We start from the raw sequence: 21,098 nt of genomic DNA, 5'->3' as shown, positions 1-21,098 counted from the left end.
GTTTTTAAATAAACCTATCTGAATATATGCATATCTGATTACCAAATTCTAATAACCGAGTGTATCGAAATTTTAGTTATGATTTTCCTATTATGAATATACAGGCTATCTATTATCTTAGCCTTTGGGGGATCTATTAAACTTGTACAGTAGATAAACCATTAATTGTCCCGATTATGCTCTCTCGTAACACGTTATTTGTAATACTCTTTTAATATTCTTTTCAATCTGTTCTTTCAATGTATCTCACACAAACTTTTCTAAAACTCTGCGTTTGTGCGCTGCCTCAAAGAATTTTTCTTCTTCTCCACAGCGAGTCTTAGATTCTAATTCCGAATAATTCAGTCTGATTCCCTTTTATAGGAAATATTAAAATGAAAAAGAACAAATCTAATCCACTCAAAACTAGAATAACTCTTTAACCACTGCGGGAATTTCATGGTAATTGAGCGTATTGAGATCGACTTAATCGATATTCTTTCCAACAAACTAGTTTCTGTATTTTGGCTAGGATTGATTCTAAGTTCATCGTAAAAAGATAATAGAAATTCCCCAAAGACGATGAAAATTGTTAAATTTATTAAACATGTCAAAAGGTAATTAAAATTACTATGATATCAAAAAATATAACTATCAATTACAAAATAAATATTTACCGTCAATTTGGAAGAATACGAGGATGAATAGTAATGAATAGTAATACTATGGTATTTACAACATTCATTGCCCGGAATGCGATTTGATGTAAGCACATCGGACAGACGGGTCGTAACATTAAACTTATTAGATTTAAAGAACACTCCTCCAAGGAAACTTCCGCAGTTTTCAAACAAATAGAAGAATCTAAACATAAGATTTCCATAGATAATGTTAAATTAATTAAGAGGGTTTGTAAATCGCGTGAGATGGATTTATACGAGGAATACTATATTAGTGCTAATAACGGTTTCCTTATGAACGAAAATATTGAAGAAAATCCCTTCAGACATTTTTTATAATGTAAACATTTATTTCTCTCCCTATTTCAACCATAATTTTTTAAATAATTTTGAATTTATTATTCTTACCGCCCCCATTTTTCTTACTTCCCATCTTTTTACGCATGCTCAACTTTGTCTTATTTTCTTACCCTAAGTACAACGTAAACATGTGAACTGTTAAGAGTAAATTCATTTTTATGTTTCTTGGTAAGTTTCACCCCCATTTTTTCTTTTTTTAATTGTTGATTTTCTTTGTTTCTCTTCCAGTTTTCGTTTCATGAAGAACGTTTTTCTTTTATTTTAATATACTTTAAGATTTCTTTTCACATTTTCCGGTTTTTTAGTTTTACATAAACCACTTTTGACGATGAACGTAAGTCGCCATCTGTTCTTTTTATTTCTCAAGTTTATTCCTCGTTTTATCTTTTTCAGAATTTTTATTTCTGCTTAAACTCCATAATTTAGAAATATCCTTTCACTAATTTACAATAATAATCATTTATCCCTTTTCATACTCCCGTTATTTAATTTCCACATAAAAAGCTTTTTGAGTAGTTTTTTGAAGGAATAATTAATATAAGAATATAATCTCCAGACCCCCGTTTTTAACATTTTCCCTCTCTTCTGTTTTTACTATAATGGTCCACCGCTGTTGACTTTGATGGTTTTTCATTTTTTGGACAGTTTTTATTATTCATCCTCGTATTCTTCCAAATTGACGGTAAATATTTATTTTGTAATTGATAGTTATATTTTTTGATATCATAGTATTTTAATTACCTTTTGACATGTTTTTTCGTTATTTTGTTTATTATTCTTAGTCGTGTCCGATGAAGACAATGTACTGTCTAAACATGTAGCACCGAAATAATTTAATAAATTTAACAATTTTCATCGTCTTTTGGCAATTTTTATTAAAATTTCTGTAGTCTTTGTGTGACAGTTTGACATAATACGTGTATTTTGGTCATTATGAGCGTTGAAACGATATGTACTCTAATAATAATTATATAAAAACTTTTCATAATTCTCATCATTCATTTTCTTGAATATCAGATAGGGCTGCGAAGATTTATAATATGTTTCGGGGTTGCAGACGATATAGAGCAATTTGAAGAAATCTACATCTTTACGCGAATATGTAACCTAAACATGTAGCAATTTTTTATGCAAACTACGTAGTGCACTTTCGAATAATCATCTTTCTTTTTATCCAATATTTCTAAAAATGAAATTTTCAACCTCAATTTATTAACAATAACGACCGCTCTGTACATATGAATCACACCACTCCTATAGCTAAAGAATTTTATATTGCTGACGACATAGCTTGTTACATCTTTGATGGTAGATATTGTCACGCCAACAAATCTGCGAGGCTGAATCAATTATGGAATAAGTAGAAGAAAAGTCTTCGTTAAATCCTATAGTTGGTAGCAAATCTAAAGATTGCAAAGTAATTACCGCATTGCGAAAAAAAAATCGAGATATAATGAACACTTCTTTGAAGGTAACATCATATTTGTTGACTGATGGTTCAAAGTGTTATGGAATTTTTGAGAAAGGAAAAGAAATTGAATTACTATCCTATAGCGTAGGTTAAACACTCTAGAAGCAAATTCAACAATCGATCAACGAACAAGTTTTTTATGCAACATTCGAGCATGATTTTGAAGCACTTTTAATTGTTTTATGTTATTGAATGTGTTTCACAAACCAATTTTCTGGGACAAAGTATATACTGCCATTGCTAACGTAATGACATTTTGTCTAAATATTTCTAATCGGTTGAAATAAGTACTTGAACAACGTAATTTTCACAACTTTTAGATCATGATATGTTGAAATTGGATACCGGATGAGGATGATACAATGAGGATTGCAGAAAATATTGTATATTTTTAAATACTTTGCGATATGTAAGGAACGATACTGACAGTGGTTAGTGACAATATTGAGAGACGTTTGGAACCACTTCGAAAATAGTTAAACTTTTGTTGAAGAATGCTAGAGACGATATTTAAAGAAGTTGGAGACGCAATTGTCGATACTGTATGACGCAAAGAATGACGACGAGAGATAGCAGGCATGCTATGGATTAAATTGAATGACTAAAAATTTTGATAGAAGCGAGTTTGATGTTGTTTGATGATGATAGTTTGATGATGTCCGAGACGACATAGGTGTTGAGTTCAAGATGATGAGTAAAGAGATATGATCATAACATTGATTGTTGTTTGAATTGATATCAAAAGTACTTATCGTTAGTGTGGGGAGCTGCATGATATAATAATATCAGAGATAGTGAGAGATATTTTGCGCAATTTCTGGGAACCCAGAGTTGATATTATGGTAAATGTAGGTTGACTTTGAGAGATATGAGTAACGATATTGATAGTGGTATCGGATAGCGGTATGCTATTGAGAGTAGTTAGTGTTGATGTTGAGAGATGTAAGGGACCACTTTAAAACCAGTTTGACTGCTTGAGAGATGTGTCAGGCAATGTCGAGAAGATCTGATTGTGAGTTGATGTTGAGGTAGGTGAAGGATGACTTCGAGATGTGAGGAATGATATTCATTATAGTTAGGGATGATATTGAAAGTAGTTAGTGATGAGAGATATTGGAGATTATCTTGAGGAACGACGATGAGAGATAATCTTAAAAAAAAACACGAGTGTGATGTTCAGGGATGTCAGGACGATATCAAGAACAGATTATTATTATTATTGCTGCCCGACTGCGGGGAGTGGCCTCTCTCGTCACCGCGACTTATAAGATCTATTGTAACTTTAGCCCTCTAAAAGTTTAGGGCAAATCTAGGTCCTTAATGAACCTTAGTATTGCTCCAAGTTTTTGTTTCTTTATGTCGGTAGGTGTTAAAAGATTTTCACCGAAAACTTTTGCCTCTGAAGACGCAATTACACAGTATAGTATGTTCAGCCGTTTCTTGTCGTTGCAAAGTCGGCATGTTTGATCCTCCCTTGTCCAATGTGGAAGTTCTTTCCAGCGTAAGGCTACCTTTGAGGCCTCCCAACTGTTGATATTTGTTTTAGATGGCTTTTTTGTAGTCCATAACCAGGTTGGTGTCCAATGAAGGGCGTTTTCGCTGCCTCTCTGACCAGCTTGTCCACCTTTTCATTGCCTTCAATGTTTCTGTGACCTGGAACCCACCATAGAGTAACATAATTGCCCCTAGCGAGTCACATGTGTAGGTCTGATTAGCCTTTAGGGGGACCCGACTGTCTGTGAAAATGTTTATGGATACACCTCTCTGTCCCTTTTGTAGGTTCAAACCGGTGCTGAAGTTTATAGCAAGAACTTCTGCTTGAAAAGTCGTTATGTCCGAGCTGAGGGGCAAATTAATGTGACTATTTGGTCCACTGATGCCCATGCCTACTCCGGATCCAATTATCTTTGAAGCATCGGTGTATCAGGCTAGGGCCCTTCGTCCAATCATCCCTGCAGCTAAATATGTCCGTATACGGCTGGTCGAAATTGTATTCTGTCGGTATAAGGTTCGTTTTAATTTCAATCAAGTGATTTAGACATGGGTCCTTGAGGATTTCGAGGTGTCCTCTGAGGTTACTCTGCATCAACTTGAGTGATGAACCTGTTTTCAGTCATAAGTGATAAGGCACTTAAAGCTGCCTCCTTTTGTATATATAAATGAAGTGATGTGAGGTAGGGTCTCAAGAGCAGCCGTCGGATAAGATCTTATCGCACCCGTTATATTAAGACATGCTAACCGCTGGATTTGTGAGGCAAACCAGTGAGGCATAGGCGACCATGGGTCTAATTATTGCTACGTAGGCTGTGGATTGAGCTATGAGCCATTCGTGGATTGAGACCCCAATTCCTTCCGAGGAGGCTGCGGCAAATCTGGTTAGCCATAATGGCCTTTTCCCTCATCTTATCTATGTGGGAGTTTCAGTTTAATTTACTATCTAGTATTACCCCTAGGTATTTAACTTCTGTTTTGAGGTTAATAGTTCTGCTTTCAATGGAGGATGCTCTCAACTGTAGCTTCCTTCTTCGAGTGAAAGCGACTATTTCGATTTTGTTTTGATTGGTGTTGAGTCCATTGCTTCTGAACCAAGTACTGGTGAGTACTAAAGCTTTCTGCATTAGTTAAGTTATGATTGTGTCATATTTACCTCGGATTGGGATTACCAGGTCATCAGTATATCATCATCAAGAACAGATAGGGACGATGTTGAGAGATATGCCTGATTATGTTTAAGTAACCAGTATTGTGATGTTGAACCAGGTGGAGGATGACATTGAGACAAATAAAGAACGATATTGGTTATATTGAGAGTAGTTAGTGTTGATATTGAGAGATGTAACGCAGCAGTGTTATTGCTGTTAAATGATGTTAGAGGCGATGTTGTAAGGTATCAGAGACAGTCTTAAAGAACGCGATATTACCATTGAGTATTCGGGACTGTCAGGGACGACATCCGGAACAATTAGAGACTATGTTAAGTGATGTTGTGGATGATAATTAGTGATGTCAGGAACGATGTTGAAAGATATGTCAGGCAATTTTGAGTAGACTACAGTTGATGTTGAGGTAGGTGAAGAATGACTTTGAAAGATGGGGGGAATGATATTAATACTAGTTAGGTAGGTATGTTAGAGACGATGTTGAAACATGTATTAAGCATTTTAAAAGTAGTTTTAATGCTATTAAAAGATGTCAGAGAGGATGTTGAAAGATATTAATGTTCAGAGGTTGAGAGATAATCTTAAAGAACTTCAGGGTGATGTGGAAGATTGCTTATAACCCTCAATATCACAATGATGAGTGATATTTACGGCAATATTTATGAGTCTAGTATTGATGTCGAAGCAGGAGATGTGAAGAACGATGTTGATAGTGGTTAGGGATAATATTGAGAGTAATTAGCGACGATATTAAGAGATGGCGGGTACGATGGTGATGGATCAGATATTTATAATATTTACTATCGATGTTATTTATTTATAATAAGTGTGTAAGAAATAACACCGAGCTTTTCGTATCTCAGAAGTAAGAGTTGAGCTCAATTCGAAATTTTTATGGGATGAATGCTTGATGTTATACCGACATCGTATCAAAACTTGAGATCTACGGAAGAAGTGATTTGGGCTTCTTTGTCTTACAGTTTTAAAATTTTTTGAAAGCATTTTCCTAGATATTATTAAAATTGTGGAAAGTCGAGTGTAGGCCATTATATTTTAACCTACACAAAAAAATAAAATTTTATTTAATTTTAACAATCGTAATAAAAAAATGTATATCGATAATAAATTTACCTAAACAATTAATAGCAATGAAAAGTATTCATTTACAATGTTTGGTCATTATAATCAGTGTAATCAAATTCCTTCAAAGTGAAGAAAATTTAATTCAAGAAAATGTAATTGAAAATGAATTAAAGAGTTATTTGATCAATATTACCAATGCTGAATTTAAATATCTAAATGAATCGTTCGTTAAGAGTTATTATGATTTTCGAAGGGTAGTCGATCGATCACCACTTTTTAATATTATCAAAGCGATGCCAAAAGGAGCAAATCTTCATGGATATTTATACTCATTGGCTAGTTACGAATATATTTACAAATTAACATGGAAACAAGATTTATTGGGGTGTACAAATCGTTTCGGCAATTTTCTTTTCGCTTATCATCAACGAATTGGGTATAAATGCGAATTAATACAGAATTTAAGAAAAAAACAGTACGATTTTGATAAATATTTAAAAAAAATTCTTTTAATCACCGATGAAGAAGCAAAAAATCCAACAGAATTAATGATTTTAAAGAAATATAAAGTTATCGAATCTTTAATAAGTGAGGTAACAACGTTTGAAAATTACATCTTTCAAATGCTTCTTGAACAAGTTAACGATGGAATATCTTATGTTGAATTTCGCACATCCTTTGCATTTTTTAACAGTAAAACAAGTGTTTATTACGATCCTATTACTGTGGCTGGAATAATCAATAAAGTTATTTATAAATTTAAATTTCAAAATCCAAATTCAACGTTTATTGGAGCGAAAATTGTATTTTCACCTTTCGGTACTAACTTAGTAACTAATCCTAAACGTAGCATCTTAATTGTACGTGCAATAACGAAGGTTTTTCCCGATTTAATCGGTGGAATCGAATTTTTTAAACCAGTCAGTTTACGATTATTAGCGGCTTTACCAAAAACGGTTGAAATCTATTATCATAGAACAAAAAGATTAAATCCAGCTTATTTTAAACAAAAAATTGATCATTCAACGTCTCGAATTGCTTTGATAAGTCAAAGAGAAATGTTAAGTGATTTATTTTTTGCAAATAGTTTCGATAAAAATGAAAATAGAGTCATTGAAATTTGCCCTACTTCGGTGTATTTTCAACAAAACAAAATACATTTTAAAGAATTCGTTTCCAAGTATATTTCCGACGGAAATCGATTGATAATATGCAACGAATATCCGGGATTATGGCATACAAATCCTTTGAGTAACGATTGGTATCTCGTTCTTATGTTTATGGTTAATGATAAATCCGATAGTTTTAATCTTTTTGAAAAAATTGCCACTGATTCTTTGATTTATAGTAATTTAAATGGCGAAGATAAAATGATGGCTGTTAATTTTTTAAAACAACAATGGGCTAATTTTAGAAATCAACTTTATTTACTTTTAAATAAAACTAATATATAATATTTATGTATTTTTTGTATTCCATGGTACTTTTTAATTTTTTTAATTAATTAATACTAAAAGTTAATTTTATTTTATTTTATCTAAAAACATTTCCACATTGATGAAAATTGGTCAATGAATACATTCATTCACGGGAACAATCAAATGGATTTCGACAAATTCATAAAACTTCATTGAATTTGATCCGTTTGCGCGATCATTGGGGTTGACGCAAAAATAACAAACTTTGAAAACCTCAATAGGGATCAATGGTAAACGGCAAACCACCGCGCGCATACATCAATTAATGAAAATAACGAATATGTACGCTTTTGGAACCATTAAAACGCGTTTACATTCGGTCTGATAGTGGTGATAACTAACGTAATATCGGGGTATCTCTCTGTGGACGGATTATTTTCTACAACGCCAACGTAGTAATTTAGCTTACAAATAATATTTATCAAAGCTATAATATCAGAGTATGGGATTCATTCCAATTTGATGTTGGTATTGTATTATATGTATTTTAAAAAATAGGGATTGTGTTGGCAACAAAAATGATTTTGTTATAAAAATATGTATAAATGTTTTGTATTAAAATAATTTAAAAATTTTTTATATCCAAATTATACAGGGACAGTTTGTTTTTACGACAAAAATTCGATTGCTTTTATTGCTATATTTCTCCGAACATTTTTCTTAAGTTGTACTGCACGATAAAAGGAAAAATATCGTTACAACGAAACGAATGGTTAATCCCAAAGGCAATCTGATGTTTATAGTTATTTATATTACAAGTGGGCTAGAAACATAATTACTGTACGAGTGTGGAGAATTGCACGACGAAGTCGTAGATCGAGTCGTGTAATCACACGAGTACTGTAATTATGCTCTAGCCCACGTGTGATATACAGTATTTTATCTAGGACTGCTAAAAATTACTAAAAATCAATTTCTTTAAAAAAGTCTATTTGACATTTATAAAAATATTTTGAAATGATTGTTGACAATTTTGAATTGTCAGTTTCAACAACATGTTTACTCATTTGGAATAAGTGTTTCGAAATGTAAAAACATAACAATTAATGTTTATAATAAATAGTATTGTTTCTCTGTACGTAGATATCACTTTTTCTTTTGTATTGTTGCTCGTTTTAATAAATTAAGTCTGTTCTGATTAGGCTAAAAATGCGTTACGTAATGAAACCAGTGCGGTAATGAACTTCATTACGTAACTCAAATCACCTGAAATGAGTGCGGTAATGATGACTTATCCAAGCAGTCGTAGATAAAATTATTAAATAGATTGAAAACTTTGTTAGAAAAATAAGTAAGACTCCACTCAACCATAGGTGTTCTCTAGCTAGGACAGAGTCTTGACACTGGTTAATTATTGCATATGATTTAGGATTTCGATTAAGGTAAAAGCATCAGTAGTTGACACTTATGAAGAAAAAATAAATTAACAAGAGAAACACAGGCGGCAAAAGATCGAAATATGTTTGTCTATGTAGCATAGTTCTCTAGCGACGTAAATACAGACTATCGTGCCATTAAGTACAGCGCCAGTGATACATTGATCGTCTGATTTCAACGAGTGCATGGTTTTCATTCGATTATTGTAATATGCTTGTGAAGTTTGCTAAGAATAAGCTGAAAGATAAGCATTGCAAATGTTAACATTATTTTATAATTTTGATTAAAAATACATTTAGTTGTTCGTTTTGGGCTCTAAAATATGTATTCATTTTTTGAAAATGCCCTAAAATAAAAAATGGCTTTATTAGGCATCGTGTCAATTATTGAAACTTTATATGACATAATATTGAGTAGTTGACATGGCGGTGTCAACGTGTGGGTAGTAATCATAGACAAAAATAGTAATATAGATGAGGTTTGGTCTACTGCGCATCCAAAAAATCTTAAGAGTTTTAATTGCGGCCATTTTTATCCAATGTGACTGAGATAGCAATATACTACTCTCATTGTTTATGGCTGGGAAGTAGGATGGAAGTAAGTTAGTTATCTTTTTTATTGAAAACCTAACCTATAAGTGATATACAGGGTGATTCACATAAGAACCGACACAGTGCAGGGACATGCAGAGGACAATAAATAAGATGATTTAACGCAACTTATCTCTATACTAAGTTGTACCCCTGAGGAGTTATAGGCCTTCAAAGTTGGGTCTTAAATTTTTAAAACATTGAATATCTTCATAATACATTAAGCTAGAATAACCAAATTTGGTATACGTTATGAGTGTACCGAGGGTATTAATTGGTAGCAAGTTGAGACCAATTGAGGCATTTCAAAGAGTTGATTAAGGGTGATGGTCCCCTAAATTTGGACAGATTTTTTTAACCTTTTGGTCGATTTAATACATTATTACCTCATTTCATGTGGAATTTAATTCTAAAACTTTTTTTACTCTTATTATTTTTTAAAAAACATTGTCGTTTTCATAAAAAACTCAAATAACTAAAGACACACTTCGTTAATGCTACTTAAAATCATCGAAAATTCAGTAGTCGGCTGTGAAATTGTACGTCAAACATGACAAATAGGTTATAAAACCTTGTTGTCAAATAACTTTATAACCTATTTGTCAAGTTTGACGTACAATTTCATAGCCGACTACTGAATTTTCGCTTATTTTAAGTAACATTACGAAATACGTGTCTAGTTATTTAAGTTTTTTATGAAAATGACAAAGTTTTTTAAAAAATAATAAGAGTAAGAAAAGTTTTAAAATTAAATTCCACATCAAATGAAGTAGTAATGTATTAAATCCGCCAAAATGTTAAAAAAATCTGTCAAAATTTAGGGTACCATCACCCTTAATCAACCCTCTGAAATGCTTCAATTCAGTTCAATTTGCTACTAATTAACACCCTTGGCACACTCATAATGTATACCAAATTTAATTTTTCTAGCTTCATTCATGTATTACGAAGATATTGAACTTTTTAACAATTTAAGAGCCAACTTTGAAGGCTTATAACTCCTCAGGTGTACAACTTAGTATAGAGGTAAATTATGTTTATCTACAACTATTGAATTATCTATTCGTTATACATATGATTTTTGACGGGTAATGACACGCGTTACTCATGACTGACAAAGTGTTGAATAATGAAGCCATTATTCCACAGTTCTGGCACGGCTTACTAATCAAAAAATAAAATATTAACAGAAATTACAGCTTTCTTATATTGAGGTTATGTCTGAAATGTCTATCAAGTTTATTTTTTTCCTTTTTTTGATTTTTTTTTTTAATTAAACAGTTGTAGATAAAGTATAGTATTCAACTTGCGTATAATGGATGTTACCCACTCAGATTGCAACTTCATCTTCGTGGGTAACAGCCGCCATTATACGCTTGTTGAATAATATACTATAAATCATCCTAATTATATTATATTATATCAATAACTTAATAGGCAAATTATATTTATAGATTACATTGTGTGTAATTGATTATAATCATATTAATATGGTGAATTATTACGGTTGCAAGAAGGAGATTATTGTTTTTGTGCTGAAATACATTAAAACAATAAATTACTATAACAACAATACAGCAACTTAAAGAATTCTTTAAAAGAAATTAGAACAATTATCATTGAAGAAATTGTTTATTGTTTTCAATCACAGGGCATGTGATATAATGGAATAAAATATTGAAATAAAAGCATTGCATAAAGTGAGAAAAAAAATTACCTGAAAAGAATAAGGTTTTTTCTTTGAAAAATGTAATAGTATATTAAAAAACTAGTTTCGTAAAACACGCCTGAAATGCACGAATTCAAGTAAAAAAACGAGTAGCTAAGCCACTAGTTTTTTAAGGAATGAGTGCCTTAAGTCTTACGATACGTGTTTTTTATGCTATTTTTTGTAATTCGTGTTTTTATCCTTTTTTTTAACAAAAATAAAATAAATTTTGACAATTTAGGGAAATAAAAGGCATTTTTATTATTTTCATATCTTATTTAATACTTTGACCGCCATTGCTTACCAAAACTAATCGTTCTTTACAAAATAATCCTAGAACGAAAATATTTCCAATCTCTAAGTGTTAAAATAGTATGAATATTACCCTGGAAATTAATTTACAAATTCCTATTACGGATCTGCTTCAGCTACTTTGCTAAATAGAGAAAGACGGTAATATGCTAATATATTCCTGTTGCAGTCACATTGGATAAAAATGGCCACGACTGGTACTCGTGTGATTACACGACTCCGTCTACGACCTCGTCGTGCAATTCTCCACACTCGTACTGTAATTATGTTTCTAGCCCACTTGTAATATAAATAACTATTATAATACTACTTTATTTAACTTTCTTATTTTCTTTCTATTATAACTTCTAAAACACTTTAAAACCATCGTGTCCAATAGTTGACAGGAGGTGTCAACTATTAGAGTTACAATGTAACTCTAATAGTTGACCCAACCCAATCCAACCCAACCCAGACGCTATCACTCTCCCGTTTAACACCAAAGGCGATAATTCAGGCACAAAAGGCGAAGAACGCAGACGGGTTTTAAAAGAAGGGCTTCGGTTTCTCAATCAGAGAGTATTCCCAAAAGCAAACTCAATATATTTCGTAAGGGCAATCGAATTAAAGAGTTGGATGAAAAAGATATATCACTCTTTGAACTGTGACAGTACACAAAACAAGAACTAGAAAGTAGTTTGTTAGATGCACCTGGTCCTACCGATAAAACCATTTTTTATTTTAAAGCATATGTCAACTACTGAAAATAAAGAGTGTCAACTACTAGATATTCTCGTTTTCGCTTGGTGTCAACTACTGGCTATATATACTTATATATATAAAAAATTCATAGTGATTTTATTAATCTAATTCTTGTCACATTATAATAGAGGAGTAGTTTGTGCAGCTATCACTAATTAGAAGTTTTCCCTAAAGTGAATTCAGTGCAAGCATTGTCCAAGAAACAGACTAATAAATCCTTAAAGTGTCAACTACTGGTTCTTTTACCTTAGATAGGATTTATTTCAAATTTCCTTTTTTTTTTCAATAGATTCTTCAATAAATCTCTCTGCGACCATCGTAGACTGCCAGCTCCCATGTCTTTTAACACTAGCAAAAACAGCTCCCGAATCCGCTGGTAAAGTAGCAGAAGATTTAGAGTACCTCTCTGGTTCTGACAAATTTAAATATGATACAATTTCCCTTGGAATAGTTCTTTCTTTTTCTTTATTAATTTACCAAACCAGCTCTAGAGCTAGACATGGCATTTTTATTATTTAACAATATAGGTTACAATATACATATACAGGGTGTCACACAAAAAACGCCCCAAGCTGTAACTCTGTTATTTACATTCCGATTTTCATGGCCTAGGTATCAAATGAAATGGTTTTATAAATACTATGATTCATGCTACAAATAATTTTTTCCAACGCCATCTTCAATTTTAAGCGATTATTAACTTTTGTTTTTCAAATTGCTGCGTATATTTTTCTTCACGTCATTGGATAGAGATTGTTCTTCTGAATCCATTGATGTACAATACATCCATTTTGAATGTAAGTTTAGCAGAGAAAAGACACAAGAATGCCGCAAGCTGTAATTCTGTCATTTACATTCCGATTTTCATGAGCGAGGTATCAAATGAAAAGGTTTGCTGAATACTATGATTCATGCTACAAATAAACTTTTTCCAACGCCATCTTGAATTTAAAGCGAGTATCAACTTTTGATTTTCAAATTGCTCGGTATGTTTTTCTTCACGTTATTGGATAGAGTTTTTTTTTCTGAATCCATGAATGTACAATACATCAACATTAATTATAATTGTAGTAGAGAAAAACATTAAAATAGTTTCCGAACATTCTCTTAAAGTCACTTGTGGTATACTGTAGTGTGCCATGGGAAAAAATAAAAGAAAACAACTTATAAGTATCATTTACAACTGCTTCGGGCATTGAAATAACATTTAATGACTGTTATCAGTTTTGCCCGTTATTTTTTTCTATGGCACACTAGAGACAATGTTCGGAAAATGTTTTAATTGTTTTTCTCTGCTAAAATTACAATTAATGTTAATCTATTGTATATCAATGGGTTCAGAAAAAAAAACTCTATCCAAAAACGTAATGAAAAACATACCGAGCAATTTGAAAATCAAAAGTTGTTAATCGCTTGAAATTGAAGATGGCGTTGGAAAAAGTTTATTTGTAGCATGAATCATAGTATTCATCAAACCATTTCATTTGATAGCTGGGTCATGAAAATTGGAAGGTAAATGACAGAGTTATAGCTTGCGGCGTTCTTGTATGGCAACCTATATATACAGGTGTCTTTTCTCTGCTAAAATTATATTCAAAATGGATGTATTGTACATCAGTGGATTCAGAAAAACAATCTCTATCCAATGACGCAAAGAAAAATATATAGAGCAATTTGTAAAGCAAAAGTTAATAATCGCTTAAAATTGAAGATGGCCTTGGAAAAAATTTATTTGTAGCATGAATCATGGTATTCATTAAACCATTTCATTTGATACCCCGCTCATGAAAATCGGAATGTAAATGACAGAGTTATAGCTTGGGGCGTTTTTTGTATGACACCCTGTATAATAGACATTTTGAGGTATGGAGGTTGGTAATATTATTAATTTAGGGGATTTTGAAGTTTCCTATTTTGTTTCTTAACGACTACTTCATTGTTATAAATTAACTCTTCTTTCTATTTCTACTTTTAAATCTAAGTGTTCGTGTTCTTAGTGAAGGTTCGCAAAAATCGTTTAAAGAAGAAATTAAGTAACCAAACTCAATATTGACATTTTTTCAAGCAATATTTGGTGAGTAGATGTTACAAAGTCGAATACATTTTTACTTTTTTATTATACAGGGTAATGAAACAACAGATAACGTTGCTCAAATTCCACGAAGAACAATCAGTTTTAACTCGAAATGAAAGAATACGTCTTTTTTTAGATCCACTTTTGTTTTTCTAATTTAGAAAAATTTTCTTCTAATTTGGTTTTGGGTAACAATGACGTGTTAAAACAAAAAGTAGCTGACATTTCTAGTAGAAAAATTATCTTTTTTACCAAAATCTTTTTCTTGTTTCTTTACTAAAAAAAAAATAATTAAATCGAATTATTTTTTTATCCTCTTAAATCGAAATGACTTTTTAAATTTTTTCAAACGTTTTTTTTTCGTTGAGATTATCTGCTTTATAGTTTATTAATTTAATTATTAATTGTCGAATATATCGAAAACAAAAGCTGACCTAAAAAAATGTTTTCCCCTATTTTCGGTTATTACTAATGCGAAAACAGTTCAGTAATAAAACTTTGAAGTATTATTTACCTTTATAGAGTAATGGAACATAGAACGTTGATTGATCCGAAATTACAAACAACGGGGAATCAAGATGTAAGTGGCTGTACTTATTTAGGTGATACAAGAAACAATCATGATAACGAGGGCACTGGTGAAAACGTTTCGACTCCTTCGACATTAAAATGTAGTAACAACGAAACTATTTTTTTTCCGTAATCGAAATTACTCGGCTACTCTTCCTGTCAAGAAGAAGGTCCATCAATACAGCGCAGAATATTTATCCTTTGATTTTACAAAATTTCTGTCCTTGGAATCTGGCAAAATACGACCGCAGTGTGTTATTTGCAGCCAGGTTCTAGCAAATGATTCTATGAAACCAGCTAAGTTAAGATAATCATTGTAAGGACACTTATTGTTTCTGAACACTTGCGGTGCACTAAAACGGAGATCTTGTGATAATCTCCGTTGCAATCGTCTGTGAATATTTCTTCTGCCCAAATTGTAGAATTCTGTTGATTCGCACATGTGTAGTCGTTCTGATGAAATCTAAAAGTTGTTTGATACTTTAGTTTGATACACGATAGTGTCTGCACTTTTCTCCTACTACTTAACCACCATACTAATATCTAATATCTAGAATTTCTATTGACAAATGTGGTTTGATTTCATGAAAACTAATTACAAAGGTCACAATTTTATTAAATAAAATAGCGTGAGTTAGGTATACTCATGTTGGATGGACTAATCCGCCCAACTATCCAAGGTGAAGAAATTCTTTTCTCAAAGGAAGTCAAATATCTAGGAGTAATCCTAGAAAAAACCCTCTCATGGAATGAACATTTGCAGAGAGTTTTGCACAAAGCTAGACTATCCTTGTGGACTTGTCGCAGTCTTTGTGGAAAAAATTGGGGTCTTACCCCTGAAACACTGTACTGGCTCTATATGACTGTGGTTACACCTATGATCATATATGGAGCAGCAGCCTGGTATAGGAAAGTCCAACAGACTTCAGTTATCAGTAAATTTTCACGAATTCAACGAGTAGCTGAATTGGCAACCTCTGGTGCGATAAGCACAACGCCAACTCTAGCAATGGAGGTTCTGCTTGGCCTATCTTGTCTGCAATTGCATATAGAGAAAGTGGCTAGAACTATCATTTACAGATTTAAGCAATATGCTCAAAACTGTTCCGATATGTCCTACCAATGGGCTGCGGAAGACAATATAAGCACTGATACTGTGCAATCAATGCCGTCAGATTTGGCGGGATCACTATCAGTGATTAATACTCGATACCAGATTGTACTGTCTGAACGGCAGTCCTGGATCTAAAATGAAAATTCTCTGGTTCAGGCAGGTATTTGCATGTTCAGAGATGGATCAAAAACGCCGGAAGGGGTCGGAGCAGGAGTATACTGCCAGACACCTCCAATTAAGCAAGCTTACAGCGTGGGTACGTACTGTACTGTATTCCAGGCGGAAGTATTTGCTATTGACATGGGTGCTAAAATCCTTCTTGAGAGGTGAGTGATGAACATGACAGTACGACTTTTCACAGACAGTCAAGCCGCTCTCCAGGCGCTGCAAGCCGTGAAAACGGTGTGGGCTCTGGTTAATAACTGCAAAAGAATATTATGCACACTGAGTTGTGATAACAGAGTTTCTCTGATCTGGGTCCCAGATCACTCTGGGGTTGCTAGCAATGAAGCGGCAGATGAGCTAGCACGAAAAGGCAGCGCTCAAGCGTTTGTGGGGCCAAAACCAGCAGTTGATGTATCATTTGCGATGGCCAAGCATAGGATTGGACTGTGGGCTGAAGAGAGACTTCGCCTACTGTGGACCAGTTCTCCTCAAATGAGACATGCTAAGGTGTATATTAACGTCGCCACTGCTAAACCCGGGAATATTTTAAGACTTGCTCGTAGCAGCATAAAAGTTCTAATGGGTGTCTTTACTGGGCACTGCTGATTAAAAGCACACCTCAACTTGTTGGGTTTAGACGACGATGTTGAATGCCGACTTTGTGCGGAGGAAGCAGAGACGGTTGAGCATGTTTTATGTCACTGCACTGCTGTTAACCGTTTCAGATTCTTGATTTTTGGGTCGGAGTTTATCTCCTCAGAGGATCTGATTGACCTTTCTCCAAGCAAGGTATATCTATCGGGGTATAATAGATTCTTCTTGGTCCGCCTACCCGATATGTAGTCTATGTAATGTAATGTAGGTATACTCATGTATATGCATTAATAAAGTAAGCATAGACCTTATTTAATTTCTTCTTCCTGTTTAACGTTTGATAAATAAAACCGGGTACGTTTTATAAATGATAAAATAATTTCCTATTTAACAGATCCCGTGGTATTCACTTTATCGAAATTTGTAGTATAATATGTAAAAATAGCACATCTTTTTGCAACGTTTATATTGTTTTTTTTTCTCCCATTCTTCTTTATATTTTTTGGTCAAATTTAATTTTCTTGTTACGGGTTGATTTTAGCAATCACTCGAATAACCCGTAAACCATTATTTTTTAAACGTGTAAAATATAAAATACCTTCGTACAATGTGAATAGGGTATTCCCATAAGGTGCGGTATTGATTTTAAGTACGATGTGTTGCATAATACTTCAATTACATCTTTTATTGAATAGTTTTGAAAGTAATGAAAATCGAAAAAGTCATGATTTTAAGCTATTAAAGCTTTAATAATGCTTTATTTGTATGAATATAATATTATATATATATATATATATATATATACATCATTATAAAAATATAATAAACAGCAATTTGAAGAAGTTACTGTAATAGGATTGAATAGTATACGTGATGAGACCTAAAAATTCATGAAAATCGGCAGATTAAGTCGTAGTAATCGGTATATAAGTTTGGCAACGTTGCTTATTGCATTCCATTGGCCGAATAAATAAACTCTCCTTAATGTAATTATTTTCTTCTTTCTGATACCAATTGGAATAACTGGGAAGAAGAAATAGAAGATACTATGTTTTTAGCTTATCGAATTTGATTTTCTATTGTTTGTCGACTGTTGGACTGTATCATAGCTTTCTGTAGATTACTAGTTGCTTCTTGTACTATTATTTTGAGTCAGGTTTATCTTGCCATAGTTTTTTCCATAGTTCGATTTCGTTGTTGATATTTGATAAATTGTAAAATTGGGAAAAGACTTCACCAGCTTCTACGAGGTCTTCAAGGGACATGTCTAACATTTAAACTGGGTGTAATTTCGATAAGGAAAATGACGGGGTGTTTTCTTCAGAAAAGTGATCTTCAAAAGAATTAATAATCGAGTCTAAGTATGGTATTGTTAAAGACCTCCGCCAGAATTCTGAGGGGATTGCTGCTGGGTGGTGGTTCTGATGTTGTTGTCTCTCAACTCAATGCACTCTAATGTGCTGGGATGCCTAAACTGCATTCAAAGCTACGGATTGGAGCACGTTTACCACAGGTTCTATCATAGCCGAGTATTTGGCTATCAAAATAAAGCTGAGAATAAACGAAACTCTAGAAGCTGCTGCATGGAGCTGATAAGTATTTTTTCTAGTCGCATTATTTATTCTTATTTTCTTCTCGTGACGAGGTTTCAAAGGCCTCCATTATAATAGGAAAATTCTCATTAAAAACACTAATATTTTTCTGTTTCTCGCTCCACCTTGTTTCGCAAAGCTTGGAAATATTTGGTATCAATTTGCGTCTCAAAACTGATTCTTGAAAAAATGTAATAATATCTTTGATGGTACCTTCCTTTGATGAAAGCACAAAGCTTTTTTATATTTTCTGCGTAGGATTGCTTGCACACCACCTTCTTTCCCGGACATCGTCGAACAACCGTCAAATCCTAAACCAACACATTTGTCCGTATCAAGATCTTCTTCTGCCGAAAACTCATCTATTGCTTTTGCAATACATTTCGCAACCAAAGCATCAAGTTTGACGAATCCAAGGAATACTTCTTGAACTTCCTTGGTTTCCAGATCAAAGTATGGCATCCCATTCGATAGTTGTTCAGTACTCGAGATGTATATTTATTGTGTTTTAATTTTTTTTTCGAATCTACCTCTAGGGGGGGCAGTGGCCCCCCTCTGCCCCTCTCTGGCGACGCTCTTGACAGCAGGTACAAGGATGATTGCGAAGGCTACTCTGGGGAACACTTGCGCTGATATCTTTGAAATTTGGATATTCTGCTTCGTATCGCACTCTAAAAAATCGTTAGGTAGAATTCCAACAGTTGAACATATTCAGCTGGTGGTATTTTACTTAGCTTATGAAGTAATTCTTGGTCCAAAACATTTCAAAAGCCAGTTTTATTTCTTTGGGCCGTCGATTGAATGTACCAGACCTTTTTATTGGGTTTGGGATCTCGAGACGTTTAACCAAGCAAATAATAATTACAAAAAATTGTATCTGCTGCTTAATAGTGATAATATATCTGTTTTAACAACTGTAACACCTCGAGTAACCTGAACTTTGTATGGAGAATATATTTTTTCATTTAATTAAGCCGGAGGTCTGTTTTAAGCCGAGGTCGCTTGTTACATTATTCGGCTTGCGGCCGAGGCGTTGCTGTCCAATATGTGGCAGTGAAGTGCCTTGGCCGCAAGCAACCTCGGCTTAGATTTATGTGGAGAGGGTACCTATGTTTCTGGAAAATTGTGCCGAGGCTGCTTGCGGCCAAGGCATTGCAATATATCCTGTCTAGTATGTAGTACTAATAAGAGAGTGTATGTTCTCACTTGATTCAAGCAAGGTCGCTTGCGGCTGAGGCTTTGCGTTCTATAAGGTATCGATGTAGCATCAGCTATATCTAAGTTCATATCATATTAATACAATATCGTACAGCACATGTCACAACAGCCTCGGTTTAATAACTTCTATGTACTAGTTAGCCCGAACTAACTTGTGGCAAAGGCGAATATCGGTTGCCCAATAATGTATCGATATGGTATTACTTGTAGGTATTAATTGTTGTTTGTTTTCTACGATCTTCTCGATTTGATCTGTAATCATGTAAACATGTGAATGAGTTGTTGTAATTTTTTTAACAAAAGCTTTTTGACATGATAGGTAGCAATGATATTAGGCTTTTAAATATTTCAACAGGCTATAACTACTACACAATTCAATAAAACATTTTTTGCTCTAAGGTGGAATAATCTATTGGGTTGAGATCTGCGGAATTTGACGACCAAACGTCTTTGACCCAAAAGCGGGGAAACAGCTCTTCGCAAATGGCGTTTCTTGATTTGACCTAATGTGACGGCGCCCAGTTGTGCAGAAGAATGTTTCCAAATTTTTATATATATATCGAACTTTTAATGCCAAAAATATACTTGTAACAAATTAATACAGCGGTGAAAATACACTTAAAATTAAACTTGAGATATTTACACTTTTAGTTCTTATTTCAGTTAAAATTGTACCAAAAATTATGCGAAATCACAATTCTGTGATTAAACGGAATGAATAGCATGAATTCTGGTAATTCTTCTGGTAATTGGAGGGTCAAGGATGTCTGATTCCGGACCTTCCCGATGTGTTTCGACATTACCACCTGTTTCGGGGTTAGTGTGATCATCACTGTCAAAGCGGGGTAAATTTTTTTGTCTTTTAAGAGATATTTGGTGTGAAATAACCGATTGTGGAGATTAGCGACTGACGGGGTCAAACCCTTAAGCTTCCTTTTACGTCGGACCAAACGTGATTTTCATCGAATTTTCAACACCTTTTTCCTGCGAATTATTTAATCCGAACATCCGGATATAATACCCACACCATGTTTTTTTTATATTATTTTATTTTTTCTACATCCGTTTTCTATTTTTAGTCATTTAGCGTGTTTGTTCAATCAAGAATACGGTGGAGTTGTAATAATAGAGAAAGATTGGACTGGATTCTGTGAGAGTTTGGATAAAACTATGAAAAAGTATTTGCATTTTTAACAAGATTAGTAAAAATTGAAAGAAATTTATTGGAAATTGATAAAATTTTTAAAGCGATTTTTATTATTTATTTGAGCGGGATTAAAGTGCGAGGATTTGTATCGACAATTTTTTTTTCCTATAATCGCTACCATGTAG

At 33.3% G+C, this 21,098-nt stretch overlaps 1 protein-coding gene across 1 annotated transcript; it reads left to right on the top strand.

Annotated features, from left to right (window-relative positions):
- The first annotated feature begins 6,298 nt into the window (after positions 1-6,298).
- LOC111417667 (adenosine deaminase 2-like) lies at positions 6,299-7,687 on the top strand. Its single transcript, XM_071200465.1, has one exon. The coding sequence runs from the start codon at positions 6,299-6,301 to the stop codon at positions 7,685-7,687; it is 1,389 nt and encodes a 462-aa protein (XP_071056566.1).
- The last annotated feature ends 13,411 nt before the right edge of the window (positions 7,688-21,098 follow it).

The sequence above is a fragment of the Onthophagus taurus genome, chromosome 11, assembly GCF_036711975.1.
Source record: "Onthophagus taurus isolate NC chromosome 11, IU_Otau_3.0, whole genome shotgun sequence".
NCBI lineage: Eukaryota > Metazoa > Arthropoda > Insecta > Coleoptera > Scarabaeidae > Onthophagus > Onthophagus taurus.
The sequence above is the reverse complement of the archived record's forward strand: the minus strand, read 5'-3'. Positions and strand labels throughout refer to the sequence as shown.